The sequence below is a fragment of the Acinonyx jubatus genome, chromosome B1 (genome assembly GCF_027475565.1).
Source record: "Acinonyx jubatus isolate Ajub_Pintada_27869175 chromosome B1, VMU_Ajub_asm_v1.0, whole genome shotgun sequence".
Lineage (NCBI taxonomy): Eukaryota > Metazoa > Chordata > Mammalia > Carnivora > Felidae > Acinonyx > Acinonyx jubatus.
In genome coordinates this window covers 118937912-118961349 of record NC_069382.1, presented here as the reverse complement: position 1 = coordinate 118961349, position 23438 = coordinate 118937912, and the positions used below count along the sequence as shown (strand labels likewise).

General features: G+C 37.4%; 1 protein-coding gene across 3 annotated transcripts in view; it reads right to left on the bottom strand.

Moving 5' to 3' along the window:
• Positions 1 to 23438, bottom strand: part of EMCN (endomucin) — a 101578-nt gene that overhangs the window by 17812 nt on the left and 60328 nt on the right. For 2 of the 3 annotated variants that reach the window (XM_053217102.1, XM_015076752.3), the window contains exons 5-8: positions 17260 to 17298; positions 5075 to 5167; positions 4563 to 4616; positions 2763 to 2858 (exon numbers count right to left, since the gene is read on the bottom strand). In XM_053217102.1, coding sequence (XP_053073077.1) covers positions 2763 to 2858; positions 4563 to 4616; positions 5075 to 5167; positions 17260 to 17298 — 282 coding nt within the window. The remainder of the gene's footprint in view (positions 1 to 2762; positions 2859 to 4562; positions 4617 to 5074; positions 5168 to 17259; positions 17299 to 23438) is intronic. The other variant, XM_053217103.1, reaches the window with a different exon arrangement.

Sequence of the window (23438 nt, the reverse complement as noted above, 5' to 3'; positions counted from 1 at the left end):
AGAGCCTGCAGCCTGCTTCAGATTCTGTGTCTCCTTCTCTCTCTCTTCCCCTCCCCCGCTCATGCTCGCTCTCTCTCAAAAATAAATAAATGTTAAAAAAAAAAAAAGAATAACTCTCCATAGCTATAGGTATTTTATACATTTTTTCCCCTGAATGATCCAATTCATCCAATTCATTTCTTTAATAGAAAATGTCAACTTTTCAAATAACTTAGTTGCAAATCTTCTTATGCAAAGCAGTCTTTCAGTACCGGGTATTTTCACAAATAGATTTAGCACATTAATTTTTTACCTATCCTACTCAACACCCACAGGCTTCAACTTGGATAGTCGATTTCCCATATAAAATAGTATTGGTGTTTTAGAAACTTAGAGAAATTAAACTGATTTATAAAATTGCTATTTCCCCTCTGGAAACTAAGGAAACATATTTCAGACATTATTAAGAAGTTTATTCACTAACTCCCAAAGGGAAAGGCATTTCTTTGTTTTTTTTCTTATTTTCCAATAAGAGCTATAATGAACACTACTGTTTTTTGTAACTTTGCCTCGTACTGTCACGCTTGGGCCCCGAACTCTCCGTGAGGTACATGGTCAGGGATTGGGCTCAGGAGCAGCATCCACTAGTGTCCTGGGAGCACATTGTTCAAGGGGGTAAACCCAGAATAGTGTGGCTTGCATATCTTATAAAAATAATTGATGTTTACTTTTTTAAGAGTATATGAGACTTAGGTAGCGTTGTGTTAGTAAAATATTTAGAATTGAAGTGAGGTAAGGGAAGGTTCCATTTTACTGAAAATTAAAAATTTAAGTCAACAAGCAACAAGCAAGGCTCTGCTATGTATTATACACAGTGCAATGTGAACGATATGTGGTTTGTGACTTGGAGGGCTTGCCCGATGTCACGGACTGAATGTATGTGTCCTCCTAAAACTCATCTGTTAAATCTTAATGCCCAATGGGATAGTATTGGGAGGTGGAGCCTTTGGAAGGTCATTAGGTCAGGAAGGTGGAGTCCTCATGAAGGGATTTGTGCCCTTATAAAAGAGATCCCAGAGAGCTCTCCTGTCCCCTCTGCCTTGTGAAGACACGGTAAAAGGGTGGCTTTCTACAAAGCGGGGAGAGTGCCCTCATCAGACATCAAATCTGAGGATGCCTGGATCGGACTTCTCAGCTTCTAGAACTGTGAGAAATGTTTGTTGTTTAAACCACCCTACCTGTGGTATTTTTGTTATGGCAGCCCCAACAAAGACCCACCCTGCAGTGGACGCAGGCACATAGAGAAGTAACTGTACGATAATGTGATGAATAATATTGCAAAATTCTGTGCAAGTAGAAGTAACAAAACACTCTACTCCTCTTAAAGAGATGGCATGTTATAGAAAGATACACTCAATGGCTGTTTGAGCTAGGTCTTTATGGATAAATTGCAGATCAGGTATGTCATAAAAGGTAAGTGGTGAGCAAGGTGTTCTAGGAGAGGGAATAGCATGGATGAGGGCCCTCCACTAGACAACCAGGGCTCAGGTCTGGGATGGAAAGATAGGTTTATGCTTAAGGCAACAGAAAGGGGGTTGCTGAGCCATGGGAACTGAAAGGGGTTCGAGAGAGCTCAAGTGTCTGGGACAGGAGACAGACTGAAAAAAGACTAGGAAATCTGAATGAAGTAAGGATTTAGTTAATAACAATGCATTGATTGGTTCATTAATTGTGGCAAATATAGAATACTACTGTCAGATATTAATAATAAGGGAAATGGGGTGTGCGGTGTAGGGGAACTCTTTAACTATCTTTGTGACTTTTCTGTAAATCTCAGTCTCTTTTAAAATAAAAAAAAATATTAAAAAATAAAAATATAATGCAATTATGGAAACCAGAAGTATTTAAGAGGAGGGAAAAGAAGATGAAGTAGCAAAAAGAAAAAAAAAAAGAAAAACAAAGAGTGCCGACATAAAAGAGAGCAGTGCTATTTATTTATTTATTTTCACTTCAGGAGTAGAGTTTAGTGATTCATCACTTGCATACAACATCCAGTGCTCATCACAACAAGTGCCCTCCTTAATGCCTGTCACCCATCTATGCCATTCCTCCTCCTACTCACCCACTCACCTCCCTTCCGGCAATCCTCAGTTTGTTCTCTACAGTTAAGAATAGCAGTGCCATTTTAAAGAAAAGTGGAAGGACCTTAAATGCTATTGGAGAGATGAAGGAGGATAATAAAGAACCGTCACACTTAAGTCTCGCGAAAAATTGCCATCATGTTCGGTCTTGAGGAGATGAGTCAATTAGCAGAACACACAGTCATGGAACACACCTTCATCGAAAGGAAGATGTCTCCCCCAGGCATGAATAAGTCACAGAACGCTCCTCTAGAGATTGTGGGCCCCTCAACTAAATCCTTAGCAATACTTACCTTTATTTTTTGTCACATGGAAGTGAACAAAAATCTTCACTACAGATAAGGGATGCCATTTTATGCCTTCTTTACTACCATAATCCCCTGACCACTCACAAAACTGGGGTTATTTCATTAAAAATAATCTGTTCATATTTGACTATATCTGCCACTAGTAAATCCTCACTCCTTACATTCGTTAGCGTTCAATGGGTTTCTCTGTCCCTTCTCTTCTATTTCTGGGATCAAGCAACATGGCATTTTCTTTCAGCAATCCTCCTCTCCCCTCAAGAGTTTAAATTCAAGTTTAGACTGAATATATATTCATCTTTCAGGAAACAAAATGAGACAAAACCCTGTCACCTACCTGGGTCGGTCTTCCAGCACATTCGATACAAACCCACGAGAATAAATGCTGAAAGGGTCACCACAATCAAAGCAATGACCACTGGCAGAATAATACCTAAAACGTATTGAAGACATTGTCAATTAGCGTGGCTGTTGAATTTAACAGTAAGTAGTTTGCTGAGCAAAAGCATGCATGCATCCTTCCTTCTTCGAACATCACTCTATTAGACATATTATATTTTAGGCAAAGAAGATTTATCTCATTCAAAGGTTTTGCTCTAGTTGTCATTTCTGACATATCCACTTGATGTCAGTCTTGCAGCCTTTTGAAATAAAATTGTAAACCTAAGGGAGCTGGTTCCTCACCTTAGTTAGACACTGGAGGAGTGAAGCAAATGGAAGACTGGAGATGTCCTCTAGACTATAGTGTGACCCACATTCACACATTATACTCTTTACTACTGTATAATAAGGTTACTAATCTATCATCTATTATCTCTCTGTCTGTCTATCATCATCATCTATATCTCCCATCCTGGAGCTGCTCTAGTCATAATGTTGGCATCCTAAAATATCACAAATATCTTTCCATAATGATATCTTAAAACTAGAAAGAGCATAAAATAGCATAAGTGGATGTAAGTGGAAAGCAGAATCGATTTCTAAAAGTGAACACATGGTCCAAGAGAGATGTATGTGGATGTGGTCATGCATTTAAGGGAGAGGTGTTGTGACAGTAAGTTAGGGTGAGTTTTTAAGAGGAGAGTCTTGCTGTTTTGCTTTGTTTTTAGCACCTGCCTTATGTTCTGACAGTCATTTCCCAAGACAGCTGTCATGAGGATACAACCAGAGATGTAGAGGTTATAGTTCTTATTTAATTAGTTATTCTTAGCTGCTTGCATATGTACTCCTTATATTTATCCAATTCTTTTGTAGGATGGCTTACACTTCCAATTTTATGGTTAAATGCTTGTTTCATATTAGACCTTGAGTGAGATCATTGGTGCCTCCCAAAATGAAGATGCCACGAATTAGCACGTCAGTAAATGTAATGCTGACTTATTGAATAGAATGGCTTTACCTAAAATTAGACAATCTTTTCTAATCCAGTTTCATATACATTCACTTTATCCTTAATTTCTAGAGAAATTAATGGATTTTTTCTATTCAGTCCTAGAATACACATGTGTTATATGACATATATATGTTTTTGCTAAAATGGGGCATTTCTTTAAAGGCCATTTTTAACATTAAGGTAGAGTTCTCTGAAGATAAACAATTCATTTTTATAGACCCCTCTGCCTGTGCACTTTTGCTTATCTGAGACTAGTCTCATCAATTCACCTTGACCCTAGGTGGTAATTGCTGAGCACTAAAGTAAGGAAAAAATCCCAAGGGTGTGCTCATTAAAACCAGACTCAAGGGGCACCTCGGTGGCTCAGTCAGTTGAGCATCCGACTTCAGCTCAGGTCATGATCTCACGGTTTGTGGGTTGGAGCCCTGCTTCAGGCTCTGTGCTGACAGCTCGGAGCCTGGAGCCTGCTTCAGACTCTGCGTCTCCCTCTCTCTCTGCCCTTCCCCAACTCATGCTGTCTCACTCTTTCAAAAATAAACACATTAAAAAATTAAAAAAAAAAAACCAAACCAGACTCAATAGTAGGAAATTCTTAAGCGAGCAGCAGTTAGATAGAATTATAATGGGATTGCAGGTTCAGTAAAGTTGATAAAGGCTGTCTATAATTGAATCCTCTCCTTTATCAGTCACATTCAAACGTTCTGCGTATTTATCGCCGTGAATGAAGCTATGTCCGTTACTCACTGGAATAAGAGGGGCTGGCTGAAGAAGAGCTTGCATTTTTTGCATCCTCAGTATCTATTATTTTAAGAAAGAAAAAAAAAATAAATCACCTTTGGTTAATGTATGCCATTTTCCCAGTCCTTCCCCACCCACCCTCTCCTCCCATTTAAGCAAGCCCCTGTGATCTATAAGTATGATGCTTCAAGCAGAAAACAACAACAACAAAAACAACAACCCCCCCCCCCAAAAAAAACTATCTCATTCTGAAAGGGCTCTGTTTTGTACATCAAGTTTGGTAGGGAGTTAATGTATACAACTTGATGAGTTTGGACAAAGGTATATACCTGTGAAACTATCATCACAAGCAAGGTAATAGATAAATCTATCACTTGCAAAGTTTGCTTGTGTCCCTGCAGTTTTGTTTTGTATTTCGATTATACCTCAATAAAGCTTTTTTAAAAAGACTGTAGGGTTTTCTTGGTGAGAAGAGATCAAGTAACCAAGCTTCCACTCATATTACACAGAAGTCATACCTTGAAACTGGGAGATGTTTCCTGGAATTGTTATTGATATTGAGGGTAATGTACTGGCATTAGAAGGTGATGTCTCTGGATGTAGAGTGTTAACTGTAGGGAAATCACAAATGCAGTCAGACGAGGGTATTGGTTCTTCTTACTGAATTTCTTTGTGGCTGTTAACAGTTTGCATTTCTGAAGACCCGTGAAAATGGTTTATTGTTGAATAATAAGATACATACAACCGTACACTTAATCATAAGTTCATCTATTCTTCCTGTAAAGACGATTAACTTTGGAATCACAAAACTTGGGCGTCAGCATCACGTCTTCGAGAATTGGCCAAGAAAACTTGAGCAAGTCTCTTTTCCTAAGCTGCTGCCTTTATCACCTGCTTCATGAAATTCTTGTGGGATGTGAATCTATTCAAAAACAGTACTCACATTTCAGATATTACAACTTTGGCGGATGGTGTTTTTTTTTTTTTTCCCCACTGTACTTAAAATAAACATAAATGCATAGGACTTCAGATTTTATCGTGTTTCTTGGTGGTTGAAGAAAAGATTGCAGTTGAGGCTTTGATTAGAAGGATTGGCTGGGGAAAATATCAAGGAAAATTCCTTCATTTGCACCTTTGAAGCTCAGTAGTTGTTTATATTTATGTGCCTTCTTTAGAATAACTGCTGCTTGGTTGCACTTCTGCCACCGTCCATGCTCTTTTCTTCCAAAGGAAATATTAATTTTAACTTATTATTATTCTCATTAATGTGTTTACTTAAGTCAACATCTGCAACTTTCAATCAGAAGGACTGAAACAAAAATTATAAATAAAGTTGCATTATTCAAAACCCACCGATCTCAATAAGTTGCAAGGAAATATAAATACCTAAGTGCTTCGTAAACTTAAAGCATCTATCCTTGTGAATTTGGGATAAAGCACAGTTTGCGTTTCGAATGATTTTGGAAAAGAATTATTTTTCAAAGAATGCAGTTTAAAAGGATTTCTTTTTATCACACCTGCTTGGCTTGTCTCGCTGCTAAATTTTAAGTTCTGGCAGTGTAAAGGCCATAACCCCCACCATCCTCCACCTGGAGCTCTAACTACAGTGGGTGTGCAGTGATATGTAGCTGACTGCTTGGCTGCACCAAGAGGCATCTCTTACAATTTTGGCCCCCTTAGGAGTATGGGTGCCATGTATAATTGCACCAAAGAAATTGATATCGCCTATGACTGCCTTGGATCCTTCTTTCTTTGCCACCCACAGTCCATCGCGCATTGCATGCTCATGCATTTTTGACATCTGTGGGGGAAGAATGATGTTTCGAGTCTGTACCGTTCTTGCCATGCAAGGGATCTGTGGGAGGAAGCTAGATATATGCCCATAAGAACAAAGAAAAATGTCAGACTAGTGCACTAAACAGGTAGAAAAAGAAGTACTAAATGAAAGACTGGGAACTAGCTGAAACCTTGGTACTTTTAGTTGTTTTTTCCAGCGTCAAGTGTTTTAGTGAGAATGTTGCTCTTTTGATTGTGTTGGTAGAGAGCAAGATGGCTGATTAAATTACCAATGGCATTAATTCACCTGGGATTTCCCAAGGCTTAATTTTCAAGACTCTAAATCTTATCTTACTACCTTCTCTCTTTTTAAAAAAAAAATGTTTATTTTGAGAGAGAGAGTGAGAGCAGAGGGAGAGGGAGAGAGAGAGAGAGAGAGAGAGAATCCCAAGCAGGCTTTGCACTGTCAGCACAGAGCCCAACGTGGGGCTCAGTCTCATGAACCCGGAGATCACGACCTGAGCCAAAATCAAGAGTCGGATGCTTAACCAATAAAGACACCCAGGTGCCCCTATCTTACTACCTTCTCACAGATAAGCTAAATGGCTATAATTCTAAATATAACCTATGTGGTTTATATAAAACTCCAAACTTTCCTACTTCAAACATGTTGATAGTCCAGTGCCAATTCTTAGCGCTGATGATCCATAGGTTAACCCTTCAAGAAGAGTTAACCCTTCTTGAAAGAAGAATTTATTGGCTCTTTGGACAAAGAGTTTAAATTTTTTGTTTTTCTTTTAACTGAAATGTTCAGTTAATAAATCATTTCTGAAACCAGTACATCTACACACACGCAATTACACACACACACATACACACACACTTTACCTCTAATAATGTGCAGTGCCTTCTGGTGTTTTGTTTTCTCTTGTCTTTTATTTAATATTTACAATATTGGTCATGACCCACTTATGGAAATTAACTTACAGGTTTGAGATAGCCTATTAGAATGCTCATACTGATGAAATTGTTATTCTTGGCTTAATTCATAAATTGTGGGCCTAATGGAATTCTTTCTGTGACTAAGATAGAAGGATCCATGGTGTGTTCAGAGCTGATAATCTCTGTGGATTTTGTTGAGACTCTATCATCCTATATTACTATTAAAGCAGCATTGGCAGAAGATGTACAAGAGAAGTATAGTGGAGTATTTAAGAGCATGATTCTGAAGCCGGAGTACATGGGTTCAAATCTGACTATAGAACTGGTTTCCTGGAGAATGCTGGGCAAGTCACTTAACCTCTTTTTTTTTTTTAATGTTTATTTATTTTTGAAAGAGAGAGAGAGCATGGTCAGGGGAGAGTCAGAGAGAGAGGGAGACAGGATCTGAAGCAGGCTCCACACTGTCAGGCAGAGCCAGATGTGGGGCTCGAACCCATGAACCATGAGATCATGACCTTGGCTGAAGTTGACGCTTAACCAACTGAGATACCCAGGTGCCCCCTCACCCTTTTTAAATTTATTTATTTTGAGAGTGAGGGTGAGAGTGCAAGCTGGGGAGGGGCAGAGAGAGAGAGAGGGAGAGAATCTCAAGCAGGCTCCATGCTTTCAGCACAGAGCCCGAGGTGGGGGCTTGATTCCATGACCCCAGGATCATGATCTGAGCTGAAATCGAGAATTAGATGCTCTACTGACCACACAGGTGCCCCAGGTCATTTAACCTCTTTGTGCTTGAGTTTCCACATGTACAAATGGTGATTATAATAGTTCTATATCATAGTGTTATAAAAGTTAAATGAGTAAAATTATATTTAAATTGCTTAGAAGAGTACTTGATACTAATATATTTATATTATATATACTATTATTATAATATCATAATATAATATGATATATGCTATATTATTATGCTATATTATTATATTATATTATTTTATAATAATATATTTTTTATTATATTGTGATTAGGCCTCTAAAGAGTTGTACCTTTCACCCAAAGTCAACTTTCTCAAAAAATTCTTAGTGTAAAAATATATGCAATAGACTTTATGGGTACCTCCATGTTTCTAGATGCTTCTTTTCTCTAGCCAGGAACTGGAATAACTGAAGTATATAGTGCTCTTAGATGACATAGATTTACTGTTTGACCCTCACTTTTGGTGATTGTAACGATTATTTAATTTCAGATATGTTCTGTCATAATTTAAATATAGTTTGCAAGGCCAATGCTTGGAACAGGCTGTTTGAGGTAGAGACCCTCAGAACCAAGTCTGTTGTAACAAGGTGCATCCAAATTTACCCCACTGGCATCAGACAGTGGCATATTATTTGGCCCTTGCTGTAAAGCAATTACGTGATGAATCATTGGGCATTTTAAAGACAGAAGGCCTTATTGGTATCTCAGCGTACCTGTGGTGGCAGTGAGAATGAGCCTTAGAAAACTCTAACTACAGGAAGTGTAATTGACCAAGGTTCCCCACCTGCTTTCTGAAATTCATTGCTGTGTTCTTGCTGATGCCGTGCCTCTCCTAGGCTGAGCCTAACAGGCCTGTTCCTGGGAGCCGTAAACTCCTCTGAGGAGAGACTGGGGCTGCAGGAGTCCCTGATGGCCTTTTTAGAGGAGGGTATATGTGATACATTGGTATTAATGGGAGAAAAGTGTGAGTGGCAGCAGAGGATAAAACATTCTATATGAGAAAGAAAATACAACTATATATTCTTTTTTATTTCTTGTATGTTACCTACACTTCTTTCTAAACACTTCTTTTTGCTTCTTTCTGAACACTTTCTAAACACTTTCTAAACTTTCCAGACGCTTTTTTTAAAAATTTCTTTTTAAGTGTATTTATTTATTTTGGGAGAGACAGAGACAGTGAAAGTGGGGGAGGGGCAGGGAGAGAGAATCCCAAGAAGGCTCCACACCACCAGCACAGAGCCTGATGCATGTCTTGAAACCATTAAGCTGTAAGATCATGACCTAAACCGAAACCAAGAGTCACACGCTTAACCGACTGAGCCACGCAGGCGCATGTTTCTAAACGCTTTCTAAACTTTCTAAACATTTTCTAAACAGTTCTTTTTACTTCTTTCTAAACACTTTCTTTTTTACACTTAAAGAAGTACCCAAGGGGTTAAACTTAATTGAATTGAATGATTGTTTCCCATTATTTATAAATAACTGGGACATGTGTTTAAATTGCAATTTGGTGGATTCATGTCTCATTTTAAAAAATAACTTTTGAGCATTTGACACAATGAGTCATTCCTCCTGAACACCTTTGCCTCATGTGACTTCCGGTAGAGCACAGCTTATGGGCTAATCTTCTTGGTCTCTTTGGCTGGTTCCTCCTTTATCTGACTCGATCTTGGAGGGTCCCAGGGCTTAGTCCGTAGTTCTCCTAACTATGCTAATTTCTTTGATGATCTCATTCAATTTCAAGGCTTAAATACAATATCAATGCTAATGATCCCCTGATTTATATTTCCAGACCTCATTCTTAAACTCCAGATTCATAAAGCCACCTGCTTATTCAGCAAATAATAAACATCTTAAATTCCACGTGTCCAAACTTGAACTTCTATTTTATCTTTAGCCTTCCCATCTGGCAATCATTCCTTCCAGTGGTTCAGGCCAAAGATCTCACAGCTATTTTTGCCTCATCTTTTATAACCTATCCTACATGCAGGATCACCAGGAATATATCTATTGGTTTCACCTCCAAAATATATGCAGAATTTGGAGACTTCATGCCACCTACCCTGTGACTATGCTGGTCCAAGCCAACACCATCTCTCTCCTGGAAAACTACCAAAGTATTTTTGCTTCATCTGACAGTCTTTTCTTAGCTCTCAGATTTATATTTATAAAATATGAGTCAGACCATGTCACTACTTTGCTCAGAACCCCTAATGTTTCCCCATTTCTCTTATGGAAAAAGCCAAAGCCTTTGCAATAATCCTCCAAATCCTAGGCAATCTGCCTGGCAAGTCCCCTGCCCCCATACCTCACTAACTCTAGAGGTTCGCAAACACACTGGGCCTCTCCTCAAGTTCTAGATCTGCCAGGATCCTCTTCCTCTACATATTGGTTTTCTTACTTCCTTGTATTTACTTAAGTCTTTTCAGGAAAGCTCACCTTGACCACATTTTTCAGTACTGTGAAATGGTCCCCACCTTTCTTCACCTCTCCGGCACTCGCGATCCCTCCTTCCTACAGTGCTGTGCATTTTCTCTTTCTTATAACACTTACCATCTTCTAAGTAAGATCCTTGAGGTCAAGGATAATATTTTGCTCACTGGTGTCTCCCAAATGTTAGAACAGTGTCTGGAAGTACAGTCCATAAGCCTTTGCTCTATGGATAAACAATTTTTTTTTTTGTAGAAATGACTACTGTTAAAGATAAAATGAATGAATGAGCATACTTTTTGAATCTTAATATTTGGACTGGTACATATTTAAAATAATTGTGTCATTAGTATGTTCATCTGTTCTACAATAAGAAAAAAGCAGACAGCTACTCTGGGTCTAACAGGAGATATTGAAGGAAATACTATGGAGTACAAGAGGTATTTATTGCCTTTAAGGAGCTTACATTCTAATAGAAGAGGTGAGAAGCACAGCCCAAACTTGATAGATGTGAAACAAGAAATAAAGCATAAGACAGAACAATATGTCCGGGATCAAAATAAGAGAGACTCTGTTATTTCTTATTGACTTTTACTTATGAGCTAACTCTTAACAAAAATGATCTGAGGAGCTTAAGCAATGATATATACCGCGAGGTGAATACGGTAGAAATAAGAAACCAGAACCAATGCAAATGGATGAAACAAACAGGCTCCTTTTAAGAGTTAATAACAAACATAACACAGTTTCTGGTGCTCCTAGAAGAATTGACCCTGAGCATCCTGCAACTCAGAAAAAGGAAGCACAGTCTACTCTAGGCTTTCATTATCAGAGGGAAAAAAAAAAGGTTTATTCTATAAGTAAGTGGCATATAAGTGGTCAGGCAATAAATGCTGCGAGTATGGCTGGTACCATTGTGTTTTGGGAGGGGAATATGCTGATATGATCTCTGAAATCTCTTCTAGCTTTAAGATTTTGGTTTCTTGTCAAAGTTCCTTTTAATCCAGATTTTGTCATAGCTAGAACATATTTTTGCCTATAATGGCACCCTCTGTTTACTGAATGGGCAAAATATCAAAGGGGAAGTTTTCTGCTCTCATCAGACTTTACCTTTCTAACCTTGGCACACTCTTTTTTTTTTTTTTAATGTTTCTTTGTTTCTTTTCTTTTCTTTTCTTTTCTTTTTTTTTTTTTTTTTTGAGAGAGAGAGCATGAGCAGGGGTGGGATAGAGAGAGAAGGGGACAGAGGACCCAAAATGGGCTCTGCACTGACAGCAGCAAGCCCTATGCAGGGTTGGAACTCACGAACCATGAGATCATGACCTGAGCCGAAGTCCGATGATGCTCAACAGACTAAGCCACCCAAACACCCCGACCTTGGCGTACTCTTAAAGCAATGCAGAAAAAGTTTTATCTCAAATCTCTTTCACTTTGCTTTGGGCCATTGGTGTGACTAACCTGAAGTAACAGAATCTTTTAACCCAGTAATAACTGTGAAAGGAGATTTATTTACCTCGGGTAAGTTTTTGGAATCGCATGTTGAAGAAAGAGGCTGAATTTTTTTGTGATTTGAATATAAATGGTTATTAATTTCCAGAAAGTTATATAATATACAAAGAATGAATGAGGCACCTTATTCTGAAACATTTTTAATCTCGTGCTTTCTACATGAGAGATTCTGTGGCTCTAAGACACAAGGTAACACATCTGACAGTAAGTAGAACTAAGACATAATAAACCAAGTAGGACTCACAACTTCCTTCTCCCTTCTCATTATACCATGTAACCAATGGATTTTAAGTGAGTTTAGTTCATCTTACTTGTTAATGGAACCATTATCGATGAGGCCAGTGACATCTTTTCTCCGTATTCTGAAAGGTTTAGAATGTTCTTACCCTTCCCCCAGCACAGATACATCATCTTACCTTAAATTTACAAGGTGGATAATATGACTTGAAAACACAGAGAAGCTTTACAATATGTAACTATGTCAGTGCTATGCTTTCTGAGAATGTGAGGGTAAGCTTTTCAAAATATAGGCATTAAAATATTAAATAGGATTTTTATTTTCCAATCCTTTCGGGACACTATGTGTTGTGGGAATTATTCTAAGTGTTTTACAGATGTTAACTCATTCAATCATTGTGTTGTAAATATTTTCATTTTACAAAGTGGAAACTGAAGCCCAGAGACATGAAGTGATTTGCCCAAGATGACAGAGCTAGTAGGTGGCAGAGTCGGGATTTGAATGCAGGCTCTAGAGTCTGTGCTGTTAAATACGATTATGCTGCCTGCTAGAGTATTTCAGCAGGAATGAGTTACAAGTCCGTGTCTCCTATTTTTGTTACATAAAATATAGTTTATTTAAATTTAGACTCCAATCAAGACAAGCTTCTTCTCATCAAAACGAACTAAACACCTCCTTCCTTCAACGGGCCAAACCAGACTATGCAGATACGTACAAGGAGAGAGAATTATTCCTAATATATTAAATAAAGCACATTGTAGATTTTATAAGGCACACACCATTAGTAGTAACATTGAAATGTATTGGCTTTTAAAGCAAACGCTGGGTAGCTAATCAGTCGAGACTGAGTTCTTATTGACCTTCTGTGTAGACTAGAGAGTCACAAGCCCTTCTTGGAGACTCAGCAGATTTCCAAACTAGAGGAGAAACCACCTAGCTATACCCAGATATATACAATTTCTTAAGTGAAAGTTTATGGCAGACCCTACCACATAAATATTGACATACCCCATTAATGAGTTCTTTTATTCTCAACCAATCTTTTAAACATTATACAATTTCCAGGTTAAAAAAAACAACAATAGACCTTTAAGTTTGCTATATGTATTTTTCTAGCTCAAGTGGCTTCTAACTGAACAATAGTGCCAAGATTCTGTCATTCAGAGTTGGAGTACTCAGATAACTAATTTTGTGTATAGAATGATCGATGCTTACATTATATGAATTCCTAGAGATCAGCAACCAATTCTCAAACATTACATAGGGTGTTGAGCGCAATGAATATGCCAGGAGGGAGTATCCTCCTTTTCAAAGGCCAGTGGTCACGTTGGGTGGGATTTGTCATGTCTGTTCTGGCTTCTAATTTTCCATCAAAATTAACATCTACAACACAGTTGAAGTTGTGAAACACAGTAAAAGAAAGTAAAGAAGATGGGTACAATGAGATCTTTCACAAGTTGTACTATCTACTATGGGAATGTTGCTGCAACAATTAATTTTATTTGTCAAGTTGACTTGGCCACTGAGTCCCCAGATATTTGGACAAGCACTAGTCTGGAAGTGTTTGTGATTATTTTTGAGGATATTAACATGTGGATTAGCAGACTGAATAAAGCAGACTGCTCTCCAATGTCGATGGCTCTCCATCCAATCAGTTGAAGGCCTGAATAGAATAAATTGGCTGAGTCTCAGTAAGAAATAAGGAGTGGGGCGCCTGGGTGGCTCAGTCGGTTGAGCGTCCTACTTTAGCTCAGGTCATCATCTCATGGTTCATGAGTTTGAGCCCTACACTGGGCTTGCTGCGGTCAGCCTGTCAACTTGGAGCCTGCTTTGAGTCCTCTGTCCCCCCTCTCTCTTCCCTTCCCCTGCTTGCATGCTCTCTCTCTCTCTCACAAAAAATAAATAAAAGCATTAAAAAAAAAAGAAGGAGTAAAGAACAAATTCTTCCTGCATCACTGTCTTGAGCTGGAACCTTGGTCTTTCCCTGCATTTGGACTCAAACTAAAATATTGGCTCTTTTTGGGTCTTGAGACCGCTGACTTATAGTCTGGAATTTAACCATTGGCTCTCTTGGTTCTCAGGCCTTGGACTGAATGTATACGTTGCTCTCTCTTGGGTCTCTAGGTTTCCAGCTTGCTGACTGCAGATCTTGGGACTTCTCAGCTTTCAAAATGCATGAGCCAATTCCATATAATAAATCTTTACACATAGATATATATAGTTTCTCTGGAGAACACTGAGTAATATAGTTGTATTTTCCAGAAAGTTGAAGGCAACTGGCTTATTTATTTCCCCATACACTGAGGCATATTGGTCCATTTTTCTTCAAATCTAAGGTCTCTTATCAAAGAAATCAAGAGTTTTTCAAGGACACGTTATTAGTTATGCTTGTCTGTGGAAAAGTGATAAGGCTAAAGAAAAGTGAATTCCATCATTGATTAAAATTGTTGTGATGGCTACATAATTCCTACGTATCTATGGAATAGATAGCCCTGCATCACTTTTTCTTTGCATTTCCTCGCTAGCTCTGAACTCAGAGCTAGAAAAATGAGTACGCAGAATAATCTGGAAGCTAGGCGGTCATTTCTTACACAAACATTTTCCTCATCTTTCTTAAACTGCTTTCCTAAATCTGATATATAACACAACCACAGCTAAAGGGGGAAAAATTTCTCCCTCCCCAATCTTAACATATGGTTAAGAAGTTTGAAGTTTGTCTATGACACATCATTGTAGACCTATATGGCTACTAAAATTATTACAGTTATTTACCATGCTGATTAGTTTTTGTTGGTAACCCTTAATGGCAGGCTCCATGTATCACTCACAACTATTAGCTAGTGTTACATGTAATAGAACAGAATGACTATTTATTAAATGTCCAGCTTAGTGGTGGTTGGTTGAATATATGGTTCTGTGTATTTAGTAGAGTATTATGCGAAATTTGTGGTCTTACCATATATATTACAGTGGGTAGTTGAAGTTTGACCTTCCCACTTTAGACATGGAGCATGAATTCTTCAGACATGGAGCATGAATTCTTCATGCTTATCATCATTAAGCACAACCATCAACCTCATATTGCCTTTTCTCTATTAAATTGAATGAATGTTCATGTCTTCCAAACTTGATCAGTAATTTCCCTGTAACTATAACTATCTTTTTTATTATGTTAGCCATTATATCTACATACAATTTCTTAGAATTGATGCTCTATGTATAGTTTCCCTTACTTACTTTGAATTCTCAAAAAGTCTTTATATGAAATAATCATCAATTTATATAAGCTTCATAATATTTTTTGAAATCAGTGGTAAAAACATAGTTTTTCTAAGAAAATGAAAGATGGATGCATAATATGAAAGGAAATGCCAAGTGTGAGAACCATATATGATGCATATTAGCTCATATTTATAAAAAGGAGGCAGTACTAATAATTCTGTGGGCTAGAATTCTACCTCAACTTTTACCTAAAAAAGAAATACTAAGTATTTCAAGTAAGATGCCTATTCTTGACCATATCTTTGATCAAACTGTTTCACAATTTGATATTTGAACACTTTTGATAACAAATGATTGAACAAACAAATGATTATAGTTGCCAACAGATATATAATTAATACCTTGTCATTAGACTTTTTTTTTCAGTGAGTCTGGACTTAGTCTTTACCTGTAACATATATCTTTGAAGTTAAAGACTGACTTTTCTTATAGTTTATAAAGTCAGTCTCATTTCTTTTTAGTACACTGATCAAATCAATGATGTGTTTATTATCTGTTTTAGAACTAGTTTCTATAGCTCAAACTATAAATGGTGTAAATGGGCTTTCTATTACAGTTAAAAATCAACTATAGTTAAAGCTAGCATTTTGTAAATTAATCTCTCAGAGGATTCTTCAGTGCCTCCTTAAAGGGAACTGATGATTTTGGCAGCTTCTCAATTCTCTTCCATCTGTAACTTCTCCTGGTTAACTAGTCCATGAAGCAGAAGGGAAGGACTTCTCCAGAACAGTGCAAACCATCAGCCAATGGATGCACTGTTTTTATGTTTTGTTTTGCTTTGTTTTTCCCGGTGCATTTTCTAGGGCATTTTAGACTATGCAAATGGAAGTAAGTATTTAAAAAAATACAGTGACACAGGAAAATAAAGAGAATCAATATAAAAATAACTTCTGAATTCATGAGATATATTGTGTAGAAGATAAATAATCAAATGTTAACAGCATAATCCTTTCAGGTTTGAGTTCCTTGAACACATGATGCAGGAGGTAGACTATGATGATTATTTAGTACATTTGCTCTGAAAATGGAGTCGCTCATAATTTTCACAGCTTTAGTTTTCTGGCTTCGTAAAAAAGTGACATGATCTTCTAAGTGTATTTCACATATTCCTCATTTTTATACGTACCATAGGTGAGCAAGATTGAGAACCTAAGAGCTTTATCATTTATAAAAGTACGAGGTGGGATGTAGGAAGATAAAGTCTCCCAAATAATTACGATTTCAACACAACAGAAGGGTTCAATGGTACCATCTGCCTCTTCCCAACAATCTTTTTCAGTTTCTGTTGCGCCATCGTCCTAGATTTACTCATTTTAAAACTTAGGATAACAAAACAGGAGCACTTCTTGGAGTGATAATATTTTAGGCTTCACTGTGGTTTGTAACATCAAGTCTCTGACTGCCAGGATCAGGCTGTGTTGGGAAGCACAGAGAAGACAGAGACATACTATCCTTCTGGGAGAGGGCATGCCAACCACAGAAACAGACGGGGAAGAGCGGATTCTGGGCAGAGGACTCTTCCACAGGCTTCATGCATTTACCAGGACTGATACCACTCACTCTGGCCACAGGGCACTCAGGCACATCCTATACTCTGATCTGCATTTTATTTATTATTTATTTTTTTAATACAAGTTCTCTTAAACATGTTAGTTGTCATGTCATGTTTTCTCTTGTACTATTTCCTCTGCCCTCACACTGACTGATCTCCTTTTATCTCATTTTGGGGATCTTTCTCATGAATGTTCTCAGAGAGGAGAAAATGAACTTACCTGGTGTTTCTGTTGTTTTGATTGAACTCTGATTCTCAGCTTTAGAGAAAAGAAAAGAAAAGAAAAGAAGAAAAGAAAAGAAAAGAAAAGAAAAGAAAAGAAAAGAAAAGAAAAGAAAATCACTACAAGGAAATGTTGACTGTCCCAATTTTTACAGGTCGTAAATGGATATAGATCCTACTTCATTTCTGATGCACTTTTCTTTGAATCATAAAATCACAAGGTGTTCCTGGTTAGAAAGACTTTAGAGCGAAAGTCAGCCATTTTTTTTTCTTAAGAGGCCAAATAGTAAATATTTTAGGCTTTGTGGGTCATAAGTCTCTGTAGCAACTATTCAACTTGCCGTTGTAGTGTGAATGCAGTCATGCATAACACCTAAAGAGTAGGTATGGCTGTGTTCCAATGAAACTTTACTTACAAAAACAGGTGGGGTGCTAGACCCCGTCTGTGGGCCACAGTTTGCTGAATCCTGTTTTAGAGCAGCTGGTACAACTCCATATCCTCAATAAGCCAAGAAAATGCAGACAACTACAAATCCTTTGGGCAGGGCTTAATGAGTGACATGGCCATGTGTCATATTCCCACTAAGAGATGATGCATTTCCTGACCTGAGAGAGACTCAGGAAGGTTCGGACAGATACCTCTCAAACTCAGGGAATTCCTTTAACATAAACATAGTTCAGATGAGCTTTCTACAATAAAATTACTTGAAAAAATTACAATCAAAGATCACTTCAACAACTTTGAGTGTATGTACCATGAACAAAATCTGTCATGTGAAAAATAGAGAAAAACAGAGAAAATGATTTTAAAATAACCAGAAGCCCAATAGCGATAGTTTAAAATATCCATTTGACCCCTTTGTGTGTTCACTTGACTGCCTATCAGCATCTCGAATTTAACATGCTTAAAATAGAACTCTTGACTGGTATCCTTATATCTTCCTCTTCCCCCACTTTCTTGGTTCAGTGCATGGTAACATTGTCCCCCAGCTGCACATGCCAAAAAGTAGTAGCCTTCCGTGATTCTCTTCTTTTTCTCACCCCTATGGGCTTTGGCTTCAAAACATATTCCAAATATATTCATTACTTAATTGGCTACTGTTCATCTAGCACCGATCTCTCTCCCTAGTACCTGCAATAGCCACCTAGAAAAATCTATTTAAATTTAAGCTTCACTACTCTAATGGCTCCCTATTCCTTTCACTATGGATGGTAAGTCTTTACAGGACATGACCCCCTGTTTCACCCTGATTGGTAGATAACATCATGGAGCTCTTCCTACCTTGGGCTTCTCTGCTGACTCTTCCCTGTGCCTTGGTGTTCTCTCAGGCTACGCTCTGGCTTCCTTCTATCTGTTGTGACTCTGCTCAGATGTCACCACTTAGAGAAGCCTTCTCCAACCACCTCACCTAAAGCAGACTCCTTATTTCTCTTCAAACTCTGCCACTCGGCTTCTTTTGCTCAACAGTCCTTTTATTACCACAGTGACATTTTTAAAATGTGCTTGCTGTCAGTTGAATATGACTCCAGGAGGACAAAGATGGCATGTTTTATTCAGAGCCGCAATTTCAGTACCTACCACCAGGTCTCTAGTGAAAATGTGGAATGAGTGAGTGAGAATAGGAAATAACGATAGTAATAAATAAGACAAATTCTACTTACCTGAATTCGATTTTTCAGGGAAAAGAATGTGTTATTTAAAATTGCCAGTTGGACAGCACTCTCAACAATAGCCAAATTATGGAAAGAGTCTACATGTCCATCAACTGATGAATGGATCAAGAAATTGTGGTTTTTATACACAATGGAGTGCTACGTGGCAATGAGAAAGAATGAAATACGGCCCTTTGTAGCAACGTGGATGGAACTGGAGAGTGTGATGCTAAGTGAAATAAGCCATACAGATAAAGACAGATACTGTATGGTTTCACTCTTATGTGGATCCTGAGAAACTTAACAGAAACCCATGGGGGAGGGGAAGGAAAAAAAAAAAAGAGGTTAGAGTGGGAGAGAGCCAAAGCATAAGAGACTCTTAAAAACTGAAACAAACTGAGGGCTGATGGGGGGCGGGAGGGAGGGGGTAATGGGTATTGAGGAGGGCACCTGTTGGGATGAGCACTGGGTGTTGTATGGAAACCAATTTGACAATAAACTTCATATATAGAAAAATAAAATAAAATAAAATAAAATAAAATTGCTAGTTGGATAACTATAGCTACCATTAAGCATACTCTTATGATTAGTTCCACATATTATTTGCTGATGTCTGCAAGGGACAGACAATTACCATTCTGCAGATCTACAAATATTAGCTGAGAAAAGTGAAACTCCTTTCTCAAGGTGGGGACAACAATTATAAATTAGGTGTGTTCATTCTAATGTCTATCCTCTTCTACTAAAGTAGACAGTTTTTCTGTCCACTAACCCACCCTGAATGGAAAATTTATGTAATTAATTTTTGCTTTTGATAACTGGTTAAAATACTTTTGAACATGGCATAATGCTGTATTTGGAAGATGCAGTTAAAATATTTATCAGCTGCTGGAGGATTAGGATGCAAAGACAATTAAAACCCTTTGTTCCTATTGCTATGAATATCAGGTCATAACCTTTCTTGCTGATAGACTTCATTAAGAATGAAAAAAATTTAAACTTGTATCAGACAAAACCTGATTGTTCTGTATTTAGTTTTTTTATTAGCCTTCAGAAATGCATAATAATTTTAGAAGGACGTGTCATTTATAGAAAATGAACTATGTCTTAAGGCTTAGCTGAATCAAAATAATAACGTATGTCAGTGCAAAACCCTTATATTGAGTGTACGAAGAGGTCCAGACTTCCTTTTTTTTTTTTCAGACTTTTATATATGAATGCATATGCTGTTTTTTTTGAGGAACAAATTCTGCAGATCTTAAATATTTAATCAAAACTAAAATAGATACCTTTTTTGTATGAAATCAAAGAGAGATTATTTTGAAAGTAATGAAGTGTTTTCATACGGCACTTCAAATTTGGATTCAGTTCTGTGGGCATAAAAGTTTATTAAAGATGAATGTTATAGAACACGGATAAAGTGGGAATTCATGAAATGTGAAGACATTTACAATTGTTCCTGAGTTTTACTTGTAAGTTTCATAATACATGTTTTTAGAAAAATGAAGTCAGATAGCAAATGAGTGTAGTGCATGCTATTAAGCTACTCTCAAATTTAACTATTTAGTAAAGACCAAAATCTTAGTCAAAGTGGTTGGCAACTTAAAATCTGTTTGTTGAGCTTTATTCTATGAGATGGAAGTATTATGAAATGCAAGAGAACTTCTAAATTTTCAAACTTAAATCCACATTAATCGAAAACTATACTCAGTTAGCTTTTAAAACAGAAAGCTTAAACAGCAAAACAACAAACAACTTTGCTAAATATCATCTTATAAAGAATATTGTGCTCCTAACTATATATGCATATATAACTGTATATAGTTATGCATAGAAAATGTCACTAACAGGAAAGGAGAAAAGATACATTCCCATATATATTCCATATATAATTCTTTACTGATATGCTTAAAAATAATTTGCTATGCCCAATTCATGTTTTCCTTATCATTTTCTTATGCACAGTGTTGGCTGAGTCATTATATGTGACATTAGAGTTGATCCCAGATCAACACAGGTTTGAAATATGTGGGTCTACTTATACACGGATTTTTTTTTTTGGTACAGTGTAGGACTATAAATGTATTTTCTTTTCCTAATGATTTTTTAAAATTTATTTATTTTTGAGAGAGAGAGAGAGAGAGAGACAGAACTAGAACAGGGGAGGGGCAGAGAGCAAGAGGGAGACACAGACTCCAAAGCAGACTCCAGGCTCTGAGCTGTCAGCACAGCCCAATGCGGGGTTCAAACTCACGAACTGCGAAATCATGACCTGAGCCAAAGTTAGACGCTTAACGGACTGAGCCATCCAGGAGCCCTTCCTTATGACTTTCTTAATAACATCTTCTCTTCTTTAGGTTACTTTATTATAAGAATACAGTATATGATACATATTACATACATGTGTTAATTGACTACTTATGTTATTTGTAAGGTCAGCGGTAGGCTATTAGTAATTAAGTTTTTGGGGAGTCAAAGTTATACGTGGGTTTTCTACTGCCCAGAAGGTCAGCCCTCCCAACCCCCATGTTGGTCAAGTGTTAACTTTTATTTCTGGTTTGGCTAAATCATGACTTGTGTATGACTCAGACTTTGTTGTCCTAAGAATTCCTCTTGTATCTGCCCATGTGAAATAATACAAACTAATTAAATATCATGTAAGAGATGTTATGATTAAGTTCCCAGATAAGTGGCATAGGTAAATGGTGCAGTTCCCTAAGGAAATAATGAGCCTGGACGATCTGATAAATTAATAGTTTCCAAAGGATGAGATGCATAGCGTTTATGAGATTCCATAAGGCAGTACTGGAAAGTGACATTAAATAAGATTGAAACATTCAATGAGAATGTTATTAGCTTTTCAGCTTTCTTTCAGTTTATTTGGTTATTTCAATGAGGAACTTTCAAAATTACAATTTAATGTAAATGTGTGATTAATACCTAACATGTGCTTATCTTGATTTATTTTTTTAAACAAGAATGACCAAGCCTTAAACAAAGAGCCTTTGGCAAGCAACAAAACCTAGCTACAACTTAATTATATTTTGTTTTGTTTTTTAATTTGTTTTAATACTTATTTATTTTTAAGAGAGAGATACTTATTTATTTTTAAGAGGGGAGGGGCAGAGCAGGAGAGGGACACAGAATCTGAAGCAGGCTCCAGGCTCTGAGCTGTCAGCACAGAGCCTGACATGGGACATGAACTCATGAACCGTGAGATCATTACCTGAGCCAAAGTCAGATGCTTAACCCAGTGAACCACCCAGGTGCCCCTTTACGTTGTTTTTATAGTGATTTTATAGCTACTGTTGATGCCTAATGAAACACATTTTTCATTTACAATGGTTTTCTTTCCAAGCAAACTTAAGAACAAAAAGTGCATCAGTTTAAAGGAAGCTAATAAATAATAGTGCAAATGGTTTACATATCTCGTAACACTCATTAAATTGTGGGAAATACTGAGCTAAAATCTTGTAGAGGCCCTTGATGGATGTGTAGAATCGGGATAAGCAATTGGAGGAAAGAAGAGAGGAAGAAGAAATAGGAACATGCAAATGAGGAGCTCAGGATGAAAAAGCCGGTCAAGAATAAATCTGGCCTGATGGGTGACAGCCGGAGAACCACCTTTCTTAGAATCACAGGCTTATATTCTGGGCCAGCCAATCAGCCTATTTGTGTTGTAATTGGTGAACACTTACTTGTCAAGCATATGATTCACACAATTAAAAGCAAATTGTGGGGTGCCTGGGTGGCTCAGTCGGTGAAGCGTCCAACTCTTGATTTCAGCTCAGGTCATGATCTCACACAGTTCATGAGATTGAGCCCCGTGTCAGGCTCTGCACCGACAGCACAGAGCCTGCTTGGGATTCTCTCTCGCCCTCTCTCCATGCCCCTCCCCCACTAGCATGTAGTCTCTCTCTCAAAATAAATAAATAAACTTACTTGTTTTCTACTACCTTTATATACTTCATATAAAATAGTCATTATGAGAACAAATAGGGTATAGTGAAGAGTTTATGAGTTTTGAGGCAAGAAAAACAGTGTTTGAATTTAATTCTTTTAATTTAACCATGGCCAAGTTATTTAGTCTTTCTGAACCTATTTCCTTATTTGAAACTGGTGTGATAAATACCAACTTTGCCTGGCCTTTATAAGGATTATTATTAATAAAATAATAGCTAACATTTATTATGTTTACTTGCCAGGAATTGTTTTAAGCTTTGTGTATTTTATCTCTTTTAATCTTCACAAGAATCCTACAAGATTATGATTTTCTAGCTCTTTTACAGATGAGGAAACTGAGGCACAGAGAAGTTAAGTGGCTTATCAAAGGCCATAGTACAAATAAATGATTGTGCTATTATTTGAGCCTGAGCAATCGCACTTCAGAATCATGCTTCATAACCAATAAGCTAACTTCCTCTTGGCATGATTAAAGAGCTTAATTTTTATTTTAAGACAGGTGTGGTGCCTGAAAAAGCAGGGCTTGAGCGTAGGTCGTTCTCATGTTTAGCTACCAGTATA